This window comes from Schistocerca gregaria, chromosome 2, assembly GCF_023897955.1.
Source record: "Schistocerca gregaria isolate iqSchGreg1 chromosome 2, iqSchGreg1.2, whole genome shotgun sequence".
Classification (NCBI taxonomy): domain Eukaryota; kingdom Metazoa; phylum Arthropoda; class Insecta; order Orthoptera; family Acrididae; genus Schistocerca; species Schistocerca gregaria.
In genome coordinates this window covers 314,921,107-314,939,158 of record NC_064921.1, presented here as the reverse complement: position 1 = coordinate 314,939,158, position 18,052 = coordinate 314,921,107, and the positions used below count along the sequence as shown (strand labels likewise).

At 44.5% G+C, this 18,052-nt stretch overlaps 1 protein-coding gene and 1 non-coding gene across 2 annotated transcripts in view; one reads left to right on the top strand and one right to left on the bottom strand.

Moving 5' to 3' along the window:
- Positions 1–18,052, bottom strand: part of LOC126336139 (uncharacterized) — a 132,776-nt gene that overhangs the window by 63,886 nt on the left and 50,838 nt on the right. The window contains exon 2 of the mRNA XM_049999630.1: positions 5,366–5,524. Coding sequence (XP_049855587.1) covers positions 5,366–5,524 — 159 coding nt within the window. The remainder of the gene's footprint in view (positions 1–5,365; positions 5,525–18,052) is intronic.
- Trnah-gug (transfer RNA histidin (anticodon GUG)) lies at positions 17,754–17,825 on the top strand. Its single transcript has one exon. It is a non-coding gene; the product is annotated as a tRNA-His (tRNA).

Below are 18,052 nucleotides of genomic sequence, written 5' to 3'. Positions count from 1 at the left end.
GTTCGAATCCTGCCTCGGGCATGGATGTGTGTGTAATGTCCTTAGGTTAGTTAGGTTTAAGTAGTTCTAAGTTCTAGGGGACTGATGACCATAGATGTTAAGTCCCATAGTGCCCAGAGCCATTTGAACCATTTGAGCCTCCCAAAATGCCGCACCATACATTAACCCGCCAAGGTCGCCGATGTTCCACTTGTCGCCGCCATCTTGGATTTTCCTTTGCCCAATAGTGCATATTATGCCGGTTTACGTTACCGCTATTGGTGAAAATCCGTCATCGTCCCGTAATTTCTCTTTTGCCCAGTGGTAGAACTGTACACGACGTTCAAAGTCGTCGCCATGCAATTCCTGGTGTATAGAAATATGGTACTGCTACATTCGATGTTGATGTAGCATTCTCAACACCGACGTTTTTGAGATTCCAGATTCTGGTGCAATTTGTCTGCTGCTGATGTGCGGATTAGCCGCTACAGCACCTAAAACAACTACTTGGGCATCATCATTTGTTGCAGGTCGTGGTTGACGTTAGGCAAGTGGCTGAACACTTACTGTTTCCTTAAATAACGTAACTATCCGGCGAACGGTCCTGACACTTGGATGATGCCGTCCAGGATACCGAGCAGCGTACATAGCACACGCCCGTTGGGCATTTTGATCACAATAGCCATACATCAACACGACATCGACCTTTTTCGTAATTGGTAAACGGTCCATTTTAACACGGGTAATGTATCACGAAGCAAATACCGTCGCCACTGACGGAATGTTACGTGATACCACGTACTTTTACATTTGTGACTGTTACCGCGCCATCTATCAGAAAGCGAAATAAGTGGTCCAACTAAAACATTAATATTTCTTTACGTACTACACGAATATGTAATAAAAATGGGGGTTCCTAAGTAAAAAAAAAACACAGTTGACATCCTTTTGACCTATGGCAGCGCCATCTAGCGGGCCAACCATAGCGCCATCTGGTTTCCCCCTTCAAGCTAGACGAGTTTCGTTCTTTGTAGTTTTTCGTTTGTTGCTTATTTCGCGAGATATTTGTCCCGGCCACTATCAATGGACCACCCTGTATATATAGATAAAATCCTCCACTGAGCCAGCCGCTGTGGCCGAGCGGTTCTAGGTGCTTCCGTCTGGAACCGTGCGACCGCTACGGTCGCAGGTTCGAATCCTGCCTCGGGCATGGATGCGTGTGATGTCGTCAGGTTAGTTAGGTTTAAGTAGTTCTAAGTTCTAGCTGACGGATGACCTCAGATGTTAAGTCCCATAGTGCTCAGAGCCTTTTGAACCATTTGAACTCCGCTGAGCTCGTGTTTCTATAGTGGAGTTATTACGGTTTATTCAAAAAATGGTTCTGAGAACTATGGGACTTAACACACGCCTTCTGGTGCTAAACTGTGTTCGCATTGACCCTGTGTCCATAATCATGTTGTTCAAATGGAGATGATGTCTTAACTATTGACGACGCCTTTGGCACAATTGTTTTATTAATCCCGATTGCAGGATGTAGTTTTACTAACTAAAAGATTTTTTGCCTGTATTACTCTGGTAATTTCACAGTTACTTAAGCTGTAGTGTTTTTTTCTTTCTGATTTCCGATGCTAAGTTTTTGATAATGAAAGTGTCTTCCTGTTCAGGATTTTTTTCTTCTGATGAAGGTATATTTATATATACCGAAACCTTGGTCAAGAATTTTAATAAGTCTTCATCCTGCAACTGTTTTGGCTGTCATCTTTTACCGTGAAGAATTTCAACAGTTACTGTTTCAGCCATGTTTAAAACCTTGAGCTATCTGTTAGAGTAAAATTCCAACGTGGTTTTATATAGTCCCTATGCATCTTGTAACTGCTCCTCAGACTGTGCCCCATTATCCCTGCAGCTTCGCGCATGTGATCGTCCCAATTTAAATCGGAACTGAGCACACATCCGAGAGAGCTATACCTACCACATTCTGCAACCCATGTAGAAACAGAGTGAGCTAAGTTAATGCAACAGGACCGTGTTTTGACCTTTCGGTGGAAATATGAACATGTTGTCGTAGGTCTGCAAACTGTGTACCATGTGCGCCAAACTAAGTCCGCTCCGGCAACATGAGGTAGTATAAAAGAGAGTACGGACAGTTACAGTAGTGTTTCTTATCGAGAAAATTAAGAAGACTAAACATCATACAGGTACTGCAGTCGAACGCAGATCTGCGTCAGGTCCATTCACATCTATCACCCATACATTCTATTATCGTTTTTCTGCATCATCCAACAGAAAAAATTACGAACTTTAAAAGCTCCGCTAACTTCATCCGACAGAGCACTCTATTTTTACTGCATCTGCCCTCCGATATATCGAAAACAAATTCTGTCTGGATGCTGGAATCAAGCCATTCCTGCACCCAGGTTCGCCGTTGAGTACACCATCGCAGGCGTTCCTGTCTGTGATGCAGCGTCAAGGGTAACCACAGCCATGGTCTCCGTGTTGATAGTCCATGCTGCTGCAAACGTCGTCGAATTGTTCGTGCAGATGGTTGTTGTCTTGCAAACGTCCCCATCTGTGGACTCTGGGGTCGAGAAGTGGCTGCACGATCCGTTACAGCCACGCGGATGTCATCTCGACTGCTAGTGATACGAGGCCGTTGGGATCCAGCACGACGTTCCGTATTACCCTCCTGAACCCACCGATTCCATATAATGCTAACAATCATTGGATCTCGACCAACGCGAGCAGCAGTGTCGCGATACGATAAACAGCAAACGCGATAGGCTACAATCCGACCTTTATCAAAGTTGGAAACGTGATGGTACGCATCTCTCCTCCTTACACGAGGCATCAGAACAACGTTTCGCCAGACAACGCCGGTCAACTGCTGTTTGTGTATGAGAAATCGGTTGGAAACTTTCCTCATGTCAGCACGTCTGATAAGCTGATCATTTGCATATCAGAGCATCTTCTTCCTGTCGCTTAAATTTCACGTCTGTAGCACGTCATCTTCGTGGTGTAGCAATTTTAATGGCCATTAGTGTACCATTCGCGACAGCGAAGGCACGCGTCAGCGCCACCAAAGTCATCTACAACTCCGTGACAGTGATCCTTCCGTAGATCAAACTGTTGCAGATGTCTTCACTGGCCGACGTCTAGCCGCCGTAACGCTTCCACACTCATCTGCCGCAGCGCAGCCTCCTGTGCAGCTTACCGAGCGGGTGCCTCCACCCCCGGTCGTCTCGCCGATAGAGACCGTCGCCGCCAACGCCGCAGGTCACCTCTCCCATGGACATCCACGCCATCATCGTCAGCTATTCGCCGGCACCCTCTGCAGCACCCTCCATATTCCTACCTGGGCCGTCGGATATTTCTGCGCCTGGTTTTTTTCAGGGCAGTTTCCCTGGCGCTCGCAAGACGCAATGTCCCCCAGGCAAGCAACCAGCCTCATCACTAACTACGGCGTAGGCTTCCCCCCGTACCATCCAAGTTGGGCGGGGAGGGGCGCGGTATCGGCCCCTGTCCGCTGGACCGCACTTTCAAAAACGCGCGCCGCTAGGACGCTGCCACATTTCCTCCAGCCGCCATCGCGGCTCGAGGGCTCTGCCGCGAATGGTCACACTACTGCCAATGAGATGCAAGATCCCATCTCCGGAAATCCAGCGTCGTGTATAAATTTCAAACATTCATGTTCTGAGCCCATTTTGTGTGTTTGTCAGTTGAATACCATTTACAGACTTCCATAGTGACCAGGGCTCAACATCTTCTGAATACACATTTTATAGAAGAGTGACAGATAGATAAATATTTTTTATCTGTGTATTTTTACATTAACATTTATTGTTAGCAACTACCTGCCAGGGTAGTCAAGAGCGCTAATGCATTGCTTCCTGGACTCGGGTAGGCGTGTCGGGTCTGGATCGAATCCGCCCGGCGGACGAAAGACCAAGGCCAGTAAGCCGGCCAGCCTTGACGTGGTTTTTAGGCGGTTTTCCACATCTCGCTAGGTGAATACCGGGCTGGTCCCGATGTAACGCTAGATCTCCACGACTCGCAGACATTTGCAGACGTTCGCACTATTTCATGGCTTACAGTAGATGCAGACAGCTGGGGTACACTAATTACGTCCCAAGGGGAAGCAATGCATTAGCGCTCTTGACTACCATGGCAGGTAGTTGCTAACAATAAATGTTAATGTAAAAATACACAGATAAAAATATTTGTATATCTGTCACTCTTCTATAAAATGTGTATTCAGAAGATGTTGAGCCCTGGCCACTATGAAAGTCTGTAAATGGTATTCAACTGACAAACACACAAAATGGGCTCGGAACATGAATGTTCGAACTTTATACCCGCCGCTGTATTTCCGGAGATGGGATGCTTGCATCTCATTGGCAGTAGCGTGCCGCAAGGAAGGCCACCTGGGCAGCCTTTGCATCTAACACCGCTAAATCCGTAACAACACGGCGGACCCCGCGTTGGCGCTGGACAAAGGCCGAAAGGAAGAAAGAAAGAAGGAATTTACTGTTAGCAACTGACAGTGCTACTTCAGCAAAAATGTATGTCTTATATTTACTATTTGATATTAGATGTATAATAAATTAATATCTGAGTTCTCAGTTCATTAACAGCATCTGTTCCTCACTCCTGTATCAACTGAAGAACAAGAAAACGTGCAAAGGTAGACATGACAATCTTCATGTCCCTGCCCCTTCCCCAATCTCCCTTTCCTCCCTGTTGGAGCCCAGAACACAATCAATCCCTTAATGCAGTATCTACTACACTTAGATATGGCACAAAAACTCATTATTTGCTTTTAGCCCCTCCGCCATCCTACGCTTTCTAAAGCATTACAGACCAGAACACTATGCATCCCTTAATACAGTTCTACTGCAATAGATGTGGTATGCTCACTTTATATTTGTTCTTAAACTAGTTTATGTAAACATAAACAGTAATTTTGTACCATTAAAGCAGTATTTTAACCAATGCGATTTTTCCATACCCTGCAACACGAAAACTTAGCCCTAGACAAAAAATTAATATAGCCTTTTTTGTAGGAAATTTGTAATTTTGTACTAGGAATCATTTTCGCTAGACACCGCGGTTTTCGAGTTATTCAAGAAAAACACTAAAAAAGTGAATCTAAACGCGAAATAAGTACCAGCGAAACTGGTTCGGCTCGCATGTTCATATGGTTCACTCCTCCGTGCTACTTGGTGCTGTACATTCCCAACGTTTCATTTGCTCATCCTGACAGAGGCCATACCGTTTCTAGGGACGAGACTGGACACGAGTTGGAGTGCGTGCAGTAATGGCCTGTAGTGTGGAGCACCCCTGCCAGTCACTTGGCGTCAGCTCCGCAGCAGAGGAGTGAGGCGCTCACCATGGCTTCCGGCGACCTGGCGGCGTGCGCTTGCCTGCGGAACCAGCGCAGCATGTCCTTGTCGCAGAAGGCGGCCGGGTCGTGCGCCGCCAGCACCGACGCCAGCTCCACGGCCGACGCCGACCGGTGCAGGCGCAGCGACAGCTGCTGCAGCCGCTCCTGTCCACAGATCCTTCCGTCAGGTCAGCTTACTGCTCACACACAAGTATCACCGACTCACTGTAGTCAGAAACATTTATTTAACCAGATCTGACTATGGCCATCAAACACTCTCTTACATTGGACCAGGGTTTCAAGCATATAGTACCTTTTTCACATCATAGATACCTAATAAATAACAATTTTAATCAAATGTTCATATGTGTGTGAAATCTAATGGGACTTAATTGCTAAGGTCATCAGTCCCTAAGTTTACACACTACTTAACCTAAATTATCATAGTATCTGGAACTAGTATCTGGAAAGGTCATACAACAACGCTACAGGGAGTCGAAGTTGTAGGTGCTGGCCCCTGCCACCAGGTCACCCCTTCGACACAAAAAGTGCCTTTGTGCGCTGACGGACTGTAGGCGGAACGTCTCGCAATGTTCTTTATTATTTAATGATCGACACTGACTGCCTCGATCGCCAGTGAGGAAGATGGAACCACTTGCTGCTTAGAGAGACCTGTCTCTTATCAATGTGAGGCTTTGTTACCTTGGTGGATGACGCTTTTGGACATGGGTTTCCATATGCAGTTTATTTTTTTCTGTATACTGAAAAACATTGGAGATTTTTGAGAGTTCCAGGGGAAAAAATAAACTGCAGATGGAAACCCGCCGGCCGGAGTGGCTGTGCGGTTCTAGGCGCTACAGTCAGGAACCGAGCGACCACTACGGTCGCAAGCTCGAATCCAGCCTCGGGCATGGATGTGTGCGATGTCCTTAGGTTTGTTAGGTTTAATTAGTTCTAAGTTCTAGGCGACTGATGACCTCAGAAGTTAAGTCGCACAGTGCTCAGAGCCATTTGAACCATTTTTGATGGAAACACGGTCTGAAGCCCTCATCCACAGAGGCAACGAAGTATCGCATTCATAGGAGACAAGGCATTTCTAAGCAACAGATAGTTCCATCTTCTCCACTGGCGACCATGGCAATCAGTCGCGATGATTGAATAACAGACAACATCGCGATACGTTCCGCCTACAGTCAGTGAGCATACAAAGTCACATTTGCTACCGAAGGGGTTGTTTAGTGGCAGGTGCCGCGCCCCACAGCTTCGATGCTCTGTAGGGTCGTCGGATGACGTTTCCGGGCACGAATTCTTACAGTTGATTTGTTCTTCAAGATACACTCTACAACCCGTCGAAATTTGTAGCAACATTTCTGGGGCACTCTGAATAGAGACAAAGTGAGCAAATAATACTAAGAACTAATAAAATTAATACTCGCAGTACTTCTATTAGTGCTACTAATGTCACTAATAACGATAATAACAATAATAATATTAATAATATTACACTACTGGCCATTAAAAGAAATGCAGATGATAAGAAGAAATGCAGATGATTAACGGGTATTCATTGGACAAATATATTATACTAGAATTGACATGTGATTACATATTCACGCAATTTGGGTGCATATGTGCTGAGAAATCAGTACCAAGAACAACCAAATCTGGCCTTAATAACGGCCTTGATACGACTGGGCATTGAGTCAAACAGATCTTGGATGGCGTGTACAGGTACAGCTGTCCATACAGCTTCAAAACGATACCACAGTTCATCAAGAGTAGTGACTGGCGTATTGTGACGAGCCAGTTGCTCGGCCACCATTGACCAAGCGTTTTCAATTGGTGAGAGATCTGGAGAATGTGCTGGCCAGGGCAGCAGTCGAACATTTTCCGTATCCAGAAAGGCCCGTGCAGGACGTGCAACATGCGCTCGTGTATTATCCTGCTGAAATGTAGGGTTTCGCAGGGATCGAATGAAGGGTAGAGCCACGGGTCGTAGCACATTTGAAATGTAACGTCCAATGTTCAAAGTGCCGCCAATGCAAAGAAGAGGTGACCGAGACGTGTAACTATTGGCACCCAATACCATCACTCCGGGTGATACGCCAGTATGGCGATGACGAATACACGCTTCCAATGTGCATTCATCGCGACGTCGTCAAACACGGATGACTATCATGATGCTATAAACAGAACCTCGATTCATCCGAAAAAAATGACGTTTTGCCATTCGTGCACCCAGGATCGTCGTTGAGTACACAATCGCAGGCGCTCCTGTCTGTGATGCAGCGTCAAGGGTAACCGCAGCCATGGTCTCCGAGCTGATAGTCCATGCTGCTGCAAACGTCGTCGAACAGTTTGTGGCCGTCCGGAGTGGTCGTGCGGTTCTAGGCGCTACAGTCTGGAGCCGAGCGACCGCTCCGGTCGCAGGTTCAAATCCTTCCTAGGGCATGGATGTGTGTGATGTCCTTAGGTTGGCTAGGTTTAATTAGTTCTAAGTTCAAGGCGACTGACGACCTCAGAAGTCAAGTCGCATAATGCTCACAGCCATTTGAACCATTTTTGAACTGTTTGTGCAGATGGTTGTTGTCTTGCAAACGTTCCCATCTGTTGCCTCTGGGATCGAGACGTGTCTGCATGATCCGTTACAGCCATGCGGATAAGATGCCTGTCATCTCGACTGTTAGTGATACGAGGCCGTTGGGATCCAGCATGGCGCTCCGTATTACCCTCCTGAACCCACCGATTCCATATTTTGCTAACAGTCATTGGATCTCGACCAACGCGAGCAGCAATGTCGTGATACGTTAAACCACAATCGTGATAGGCTACAATCCGACCTTTATCAAAGTCGGAAACGTAATGGTAGGCATTTCTCCACCTTACACGAGGCTTCACTTACAACGTTTCACCAGGCAACGCCGGTCAACTGCTGTTTGTGTATGAGAAATCGGTTGGAACCTTTCCTCATGTCAGCACGTTGTAGGTGTCGCCACCGGCGCCAACCTTGTGTGAATGCTCTGAAAGGCTAATCATTTGCATATCAGAGCATCTTCTTCCTGTCGGTTAAATTTCGTGTCTGTAGCACGTCATCTTCGTGGTGTAGCAATTGTAATGGCCATTAGTGTAACAGTGAGGATGACAACAGTAGCAATAAAGATCGAGGTAAATATAAAAAGAATTTATAGGTGCACAAAATACATATTTTTTGATATAACGAGTTCTGGAGGAAGGAAATTTAAGGACACTACACCAGCTAAGAGTACTGGGAAATGAGAAAGTTGTGGTTGGAAGAAGGGACGTTCAGGGGTGCCGAATGCATACAGGGGCAATGTTAGTCATTGTTGTTGCTTCGGTAGCTGTGTGATTAACTGTCTTCTGAAGCTAGAGATGACATTCAGTTCTCTAATGTAATGCGGGAGGTTATTCCAGAGTTGGATTCCTGCTATTGAGAACTTGGAGAAAGTGGCTGAACGATGGAGTGGGACAGGAAGGATTTTGTTCTGATCGGAATGAGCATTCCTCTCATATTGTTTGGACAAGAGAGAGAAGGTCCAGGGGAGATATGAGGGACAGTGTATGTTGATGAGGTAATAGACAAGACAGAATGTATGGTTATGTCTGCGCTTGTCTCGTAGTAGATAGAGTAGCTGTGCATGTGAGATAAAATACGACCAAAGAGTCGACCATCACAGATATGTCGAACAGAGGAGCGACCTCCAAAAAAAGAAAAGTCACTAAAAAGTACCACAGATGTATTTTATATACGTTTGCTACTTCACAATAGGTTTCGTTCCAAATTTAACATCTTCAGATGACCGAAAATTCATCAACAGTCTTCGTGACTGAACTTCACGAATGTGCTGATTTGCCACTTTGTGAAAGCGAACGTTGTTGCCTCGTTAAATGCACCACTTTTCGTCGTATCACCGAAGATATGCAACATCGCGCTTGGTCAGTACTTGGCTGGATAACCGCCGGGCTCCTTTCCATTTGCCTTTATGACAAAAGAGAGGATCGGTGTTGGCGTAAAGTTCGTCATCATCAAACTTTGTGCAGATGTCCTGATTAAATTCCAGGCCTCTGTGCAGTGTCTTGTGAAGTGAGGGCATGTGACACTGTTGACAGTGCTATGTCCATCAGGAGGGGGGAGTTAGGTGTCGCAGCCTCCTTGGTGCTATTCGAAATTAGTAGGCTTTGTTCTGGCACCAGGTTTTATCCTCTTCCTTCTCTCGTCAACATCAAATACGAACATGACACTGCACTACACGTGCCAATTACAGAGACACTTATCAGGTACACACATCTCTCACTCTTCACGAAGGCATTGTGGCAGTGTGCGCGTACGACAAAATCCCTTTCGAATTAAGTGGCTAAACATGCCCTTCGGGGTCCCCCATCCAACAATGTCATACGACTTTAATTTTTCCTTTGTGAAAATTATCTCTGAAGGCTACTGGTGAATTTTCAGTCACCTGAAAATGCTCATTTAGAACGAAACCGGTTGTGACGTTACGACGTAATAAACGTAACTCAACTGCATCTGGGGTAGTTTTTATTAACATTTACATCATTCAGCTGTGGAAGCAAAAAAAAGCTAAAGATTATTTGCGACCAACGTAAGCACACCGATCAAGCCATTAGTCACACTCAGGAGACAATAGGCTGATACCTGTACCTCCATCTCTAACGTTAATAATGCTTCAGTTCGGCGAGGATGGGAGTTCACGAGTTCCTTCGGGCATGTCACATCCAAATGAAGCCACTCGTTGATGAATTGATTCAGTAGATCTACCAAACCGTGGGGAGGTCGACTGCTGCATGGAGCCCTATGAACACAACTTTGTAATCTTGTAAGACAGGATCATCCATCTTGAAAATGTAAGATAAGGGCAGTTATCGGTGCTCGAGAATGTTGAAATAAACACACTGGTTCACGTTCAGGATAACCTGAATACGTGGGCCGACTCATGGTACCGAACCCAAAACAGCACAGGGACCGATGACCGTAGCAGTCTGGCCCCTTTAATCCCAGAAACAAACCAACCAACCAAAACATCACAGAACCACTTACGGCCTGAACTACACCCTCCGAATTTCTGGACTGTCCGACTCTGGGCCGTCTTTTCGAGGTCTCCGACTCCAAATGTCCATGCAGTTCTCATCGTTCACCTGGGAACTGGTAGAAATGAATTTGCGTTCAGCGGCAGTTTCTGTCGAGTGTCAAGACAATTGCCATTGACAAGGTATATCTTAATATGGTCTTCTAACAACCGGAGACTGAGATCTGATAATAGGAAAACGGAGAGAAGGAGAAATAGCAGCTGAATAAGGGCTGCGAGAAAGGAAAGAATGAGGAAGCTGCCTGGTAAAATTTTACACAGAGCATAATTTAATCATTGCGAATATTTGGTTCAAGAATCATGAAAGATAGCTGAATCTGTGGAAGAGATCTGGAGCTACACAGTCTCACCTCATTAACATGTTGTGTAGACACAATTTGCAAGATAATTCTGAAACAGTGGGTTATTAAGTTTTTGAAGTGAGAAAGTTTATGAACTGAGGTTACCAGTTTGTGGAAAAGCATATCCTTCGTACAAAAGACTCCATCTTCAGTAATGTTGTTTCAAAACCAATGGCATTTCTGATTTCGTCAGCTATCGATGACCCTTAAAAATTCTTGCATCGAAAAAAACTAGTTAGTGGAATAACACGGTAGATAATAAAGTTTTGCATGATAATGATATGGCAAAATTCTCTCTTCTTTGCCTGCTATCATTTCTCAAAATCTCATTTGGATATCTGAGACCGTTTACGAAATTTGAGGAAAATTGTGAATATTTCACTCTAGCTTTATCGATAGGGGGCAGCGATCGCAATTGAGGGTTCTATGTCAGATCGATTTTCTCGGGATTAGTGACACATAGACACTTCTACCCAAGTCTAAAGAAAAATTCATACACAGCAAGATATTATGTAATATGCATCGGCCTCTCCTTTCGAACAAACGAATGAACTCGCCTAGCACTTTGGACGAAACTCATAGCGACCTCTTTTTTCGTTGTAAACATTGCCGAATTTCACGCAATGTCTTACTTTCACGTAGTTATTACAATAACTACGACCACTAAAGAAATGATGGACACATCATCGTGAACTTAATGTATAAAGCTATAAGTTTCAGTAAAATCGTTTGAGAAAAAGTGAGTGGCAGACACTTGTCGGCCTCTCCTTTCCAACAAATGAATGAACTCGCCTAGCACTTTGGACGAAAATTGGTCACTACAAATGGGTCTAAGCACTATGGGACTTAACATCTGAGGCCATCAGTCCCCTAGACTTAGAACTACTTTAACCTAACTAACCTAAGGACATCACACACATTCATGCCCGAGGCAGGATTCGAACCTGCAACCGTAGCAGCAGCGCGGTTCCGGACTAAAGCGCCTAGAACCGCTCGGACACCATGGCCGGCTTTTTGACAGTGTTGATGGGAATACACTCTTTGAAATTCTGAAGGTATCAGGAGCGAAACACAGGGACAAAAAGTTATTTACAACTTGTGCAGAAACCAGACAGCAGTTATACGAGTCAAAGGATATGAAAGGGGAGTAGTAGTTGGGAAGGGAGTGAGCCTATCCCCGATATTATTCCACATGTACAATGAACAAGCAGTAAAGGAAACCAAAGAGAAAATTTGGAGAAAGGATGAAAGTTCAGGGAGAAGAAATAAAAACTTTGAGCTTTGCCGATGATATTGTAATTCTGTTAGGCGATGCTGAGGGAATTAGATTAGGAAATGAGACACTAAAAGTAGTAGATTATTTTATTCTATTTCGGCAGTAAAATAACTGATGACGGCCAAAGTAGAGAGGATGAAAAATGTATACTAGCAACGGCAAGAAATGTGTTTCTGAAGAAGACAGAGTTGTTAACGTCGAATATACCCTGAACCGTGAAAGAAACTGGTACAGTTGCGCGTATTCAAATACAGAGATATGTAAACAGGCAGAATACGGCGCTGCGGTCGGCAACCCATACATAATCCAACAACTGTTTGGCGCAGTTGTTAGATCGGTTACTACAATGGCAGGTTATCAAGATTTAAGTGAGTTAGAACGTGGTGTTAGGAACACAGCATCTCCGAAGTAGCGATGAAGGGGGGATTTTCTCGTTCGACCATTTCACGAATGTACCAGGAATATAAGGAATCCGGTAAAATATCAATGTCCAACATCACTGCGACCGGAAAAAGATCTTGCAAGAACTGGAACAAGACGACTGAAAAGAATCGTCAACACCGACCCTGGACTGTTGATTGGAAACATGTTGCCTGGTTGGACGAGTGTCGTTTCAAATTGTATCGAGCAGATGAACGTGTACAGGTACGGAGACAACCTCATGAATCCATGGATCCTGCATGTCAGCACGTGACTGTTCAAGATGGCGGAGGTTCTGTAATGGTGCGAGGCGTACGCAGTTAGATTGATGTGGGACCTCTCATACTTCTACATACGGCTCTGACAGGTGACACGTACGTAAGCATTGTGTGTGATCACCTGCATCCATTCGTGTCCATTGTGAATTCCGACGGACTTGGGAAATATCCGACACCTGCACGTCCAGAATTGCAACAGAGGGGCTCCAGGAACACTTTGCTGAGTTTAAACACTTCCGCTGGTCACCAAACTCCCCAGACATGAACATTATTGAACATATCTGGGACGCCTTGCAACGTGCTGTTCGGAAGAGATATCCAGCCCCTCGTACCCTTAGGGATTTGTGGACAGCCCTGGAGGATTCATGGCACCATTTCAGACATTAGTCGAGTCCATGCTACGTCGTCTTGCGGCAATTCTGCGTGCTCGCGGAGGCTCTACACGATATTAGACAGGCATACCAGTTTCTTTGGCTCTTCAGTGAAATAAGACTTGCATCAGACGGCCGTAAGAGTCCAGTTGGGATCTCCCGGGCAATTATGCCATACGATCACTTCATTTCATTTTTGTGTTGAACGAAAAAAAAAACGCACGCACGCTATGTATTCAACACAGACGAAACCGGGCTTTTTTTAAATAAATGCCTTCCTGGTCAGACGAAAAGTAGCATGGAGGCAAACTGAACAACTACAGAATAACTGTCATTCTATATTGTAACATGGACAGATCTCAGAAGCTGCATGCAGTCATACCAATAAAATCTTTGAAATGACGTTGTTTCAAGTGAATGAAATCGCTTCACATAACTTATCGCTCAAACAAAAAATCATGGATGACAACAGAATTGCTTAATGAATAGCGGACCACGGTTAATAATGAGGTGAAAAAGGAGAAACGCAAAATTTTGCTGTTTTTGGACAACTGTGCCGTACATAACAACCTACCACCATTAGACCATATAAATCTACTTTTCCTCTCACCCGACGCGACATGAAGATTGCAAACATTAGACCAGGACGTAATACAAAAGTTTAAAGTTCTCTACCGCAGTGAAATTGTTTCACTTGTGCTGGATAGCACTGATAAAGGTGAGAGGTGGAACATAGCAGTTTTGACAACAATGACTGATAAATCCTGGGAAAACGTCAGCCCTAATACTCATTATAACTGCTTCAGACAATGCCGGCGATACGTAAAGAGAAAACGCGGAACAGCCACCAAAGTTACGAGAAGTAATTTATTCAGTCCCGGCAGACTGACGGTGGGAACTTCTACTCCACTGTTGTGCCTTTGGGGATTTCGTTCATGTGGACGATGATGTATGTCTGCGATGCTTAGCAGTATGCCTGTCAGGATGCGGACGAGGAAGACCACGAAGAACAACCACCAACTCCAGTCACATCGAACGAAGCAAGCTTATCTGTTCATGCCCTTCGCTCCTACGCCCTCAGAACGGACCCGAATGGTTATTTTGATATAGCTCTCATCACCATCGAAAAATCGCTGATCAGAGCTAGATGGAAGTCACTCTCTCAGACGAAAATCACCAGTATTTCTCAGAAATGACATGTAAGATTTCACTGGTGTGGTTTCCACATACACTATAATTTTGCGCATTATTAAAAAAATCTGAATGTACATAATACACTTTGTGATCAAACGTATCCGGACGCCTGGCTGAAAATGACTTACAAATTCATGCCGCCCTCTGTCGGCAAGGCTGGAATTCAGTACGGTGTTGGCCCACGCTTAGCCTTGATGACAGCTTCCACTCTCGCAGGCATACGTTAATTCAGGTAGTGGAAGGTTTCTTGAGGAATGGCAGCCCATTCTTCACGAAGTGTGGCACTAAGGAGAGGTATCGATGTCGGTCGGTGAGGCCTGGTAGGAAGTCGGCGTTCCTAAACATGCCAAAGGTGTTCTGTATGATTCATGTCAGGACTCTGTGCAGGCCAGTCCATTACAGGGATGTTATTGTCGTGTAACCACTCCGCCACAGACCGTGCATTACGAACAGGTGCTCGATCGGGTTGAAAGATGCAGTCGCCATCCCCGAATTGCTCTCCAACAGTGGGAAGCAAGAAGGTGCTTAAGACATTAATGTAGGCCTGTGCTGTGATAGCGCCACGCAAAACAACAAGGGGTGCAAGCCCCCTCCGTGAAAAATACGACCACGCCATAACCCCACCGCCTCCGAATCTAACTGTTGTCAATACACACGCTGGCAGATGACGTTTACGGGTATTCGCCATACCCGCACTCTGCCATCGGATCGCCACATTGTGTACGGTGATTCGTCACTCCACACAACGTTTTTCCACCGTTCAATCGTCGAATGTTTACGCTCCTTACACCAAGCGAGGCGTCGTTTGGCATTTACCGGCTCCGCTCGACCATCAAATCGAAGTTTTCTCACCTCCCGCCCAACTGCCTTAGTATTTGCAGTGGATCCAGATGCAGTTTGGAATTCCTGTGTGATGGTCTGGATAGATGTCTGCCTATTACACATTACGACCCTCTTCAACTGTCGGTGGTCTCTGTCAGTCAACAGACGAGGTCGGCCTGTACGCTTTTGTGCTGTACGTGCCCCTTCACGTTTCCACTTCACTACCACAACGGAAACAGTGGACCTAGGGATGTTTAGCAGTGTGGAACTTTCGCGTACAGACGTATTACACAAGTGACACCCAATCAGCTGACCATGTTCCAAGTCCGTGAGTTCAGCGTAGCGCCCTATTCTGCTCTCTCACAATGTCTAATGACTACTGAGGTCGCTGATATGGAGTACCTGGCAGTAGGTGGCAGCACAGCGCACCTAATATGAAAAACGTATGTTTTTGGGGTGTCCGGATGCTTTTGATCACATAGTGTATGTACACAAGTGCTGCAATTTGCTTTCAATCAAACTCTAGTTTACCAGAATTTTTTTCCTTTTTTCACTTTTGCTGATCATCTATTAATTTCCGAACACAAACCGAAACGCGTTGAAGAAATTTCCATTTTACACAGAAAAAAGAAAGGTCACAGACTCGATGTACGAGAATATCTAGACTTTTCAAACATATTTCTAAGAACAATGGCCTCATTCTCAATGAACAATTACAACTACGCAACAAAAATTTTTTCAATGGTGCCAATCCTCTGCTCGCGGAATTTTGATTCCTTTAATTTTTACTGGACCGATTAGTCTGATGTTCCAAGTTGGGCACACGAGGCAAAGGCTGGAACATTTTATTTTACTTTTGACTTGAGCATAGTTGCTCCAAATGCTATTGCTGTTTAGCAAATGCAGTTTTACGTAAGTAACCTTTGTGCGTCATGACACTTGTCATCTTGGTTAATTTTTTTTCTAGTTAGTGACTTTCTTTGTATAATTTTTATAGTTCATTCTGATAAAGACACCGCTAGTGGGTGTCGCAGCTTAGATCAACGTACCTACCGTTTATGTGCAACAGGTTGGCTGTTTAATTCTATGTTGTTTCTGACTTGTTTCACAGACCAAAGGATTTCCTCACTATGGATCAACTGAATACAAGATAATACAATCAAATCTAATCCAAATCCACAAATTAAAATACTGATTTTCATTCTTCTCTTTTTTGGTTGATACAGGGAAGTGATTGCACGTCTTTAAGACTACATTTTCAACATCAGTATCTAATGTATCAATAGCAAACTTAACTGTGTTACGTATAACATTACAACAATTACCTCTCAGAAGACTAGGTGTTTTGTTTTCCAGCATCTATTGAATGTAGGCCTACTTTTCCAGAGCTCACATTTGAACTGTCTGCAGAGTAAGAAGACACATAATTCACATCAAAATGCCATAGATGTTTTTGCAGCATTTTCAGTGAATTACCGGATGCAGCCTGGAAACACCTTCCGATTGCATTTGTTTGATGACTTGTTTGACAGCGAAGAAGATGCTAGGATTTTCTGGACATTGTAATATAGACACAAAGTCATTAACACTTCCAGGAGCAAGAATCTTCTTCACAATCTTTATCACGTTAATGCGTCCACCTGAAATTTTGATAGCAATAATTGCAGACACAGTGGAAATGTGGGATACAATGTTGTTTTCGCAGTCGACACTCGAGAAACTTAGGTTATGTTTCAGTGCATGACTAAGTTCACTCACAGTGCTTTTATCATGCTCTTCTGTTTCTTTTCTTTACTGAGATGTCCTTCGTATTGTGCAAAGTACAAAGTACAAAACGCCCGCTTTTCCTCTGGTCCTGGCTTAACACATGAGAAGACATGTGCTCGCTTCATAAGATATATTTGTCTATGTTTGCCTCGAAATTTAAACTTTTATTGCGAAGAAGTTTTTGACGAATTTACTTCATTCTCAAATATTTTTAACCTGAAATTAATTTTCTAACGAAAACTAACGAATTAAGAAGACAGTCCGAAACACACTTTATTCAGACTAGAGGCGGTGGAGAAAGTAATTTAAATTAGTTTTGTTTTTGTTGCTTCGGTCTGGAAGCCAAAGTTCATGATGTTCAACATACCAAATAAATTATAACAACTACAAAAACGTCAATTTTCAAGAATTAAACTACATTAAGATTATATTTATTCCATAAAATATAATCAGTAATAGTCTTCAATACAGAAAAGTAGAATTATTCACTTCCCCTAAGACGAAACGGAGGAAGAAAATTTGGGCGAAAAAACGGAGTATCTGGTAGTTCTAACTACAGTGCTTTATTATGCACGAATGTGCGGGATGTGGAATGTCGTTCTCCAGTCGGCTTTTTTCGACCTGGGAAAAGAGGCACGCACATAAGACACACAACAAACTACGTTTCTAGGTCAACCATTGCTCTTTCTACTGTCGGCGTTGAGCTGCCTGCACACAACCCAATGACGTCACACACACGTCAGCGATTATGCCTGCGCAGTCGGCCGGGGGTCGTTCAGTTACTGAGACGTCACGCTCGCCAGCCGTGATAGTCTAGTGGTTAGGACATTGCGTTGTGGCCGCAAGAACCCAGGTTCGAATCCTGGTCACGGCAGAAGGTTTATTTTTTATTAATCGCCGGCCACACAGTTAAGACTGTGATACAGATTCTTAAAGATAAACGCGGATACATGCGGTATAGTATCTAAACACAAAGTTATGTGAATGGGCAAGTAACGACAATCCCGCACGTGCCTTACCGAACCTCGAAGACACAGTATTGAAGATAAATCATACTATTCTAAAAAAAGGATAACTGGCCGTTGGTCCGAAACACCCAAC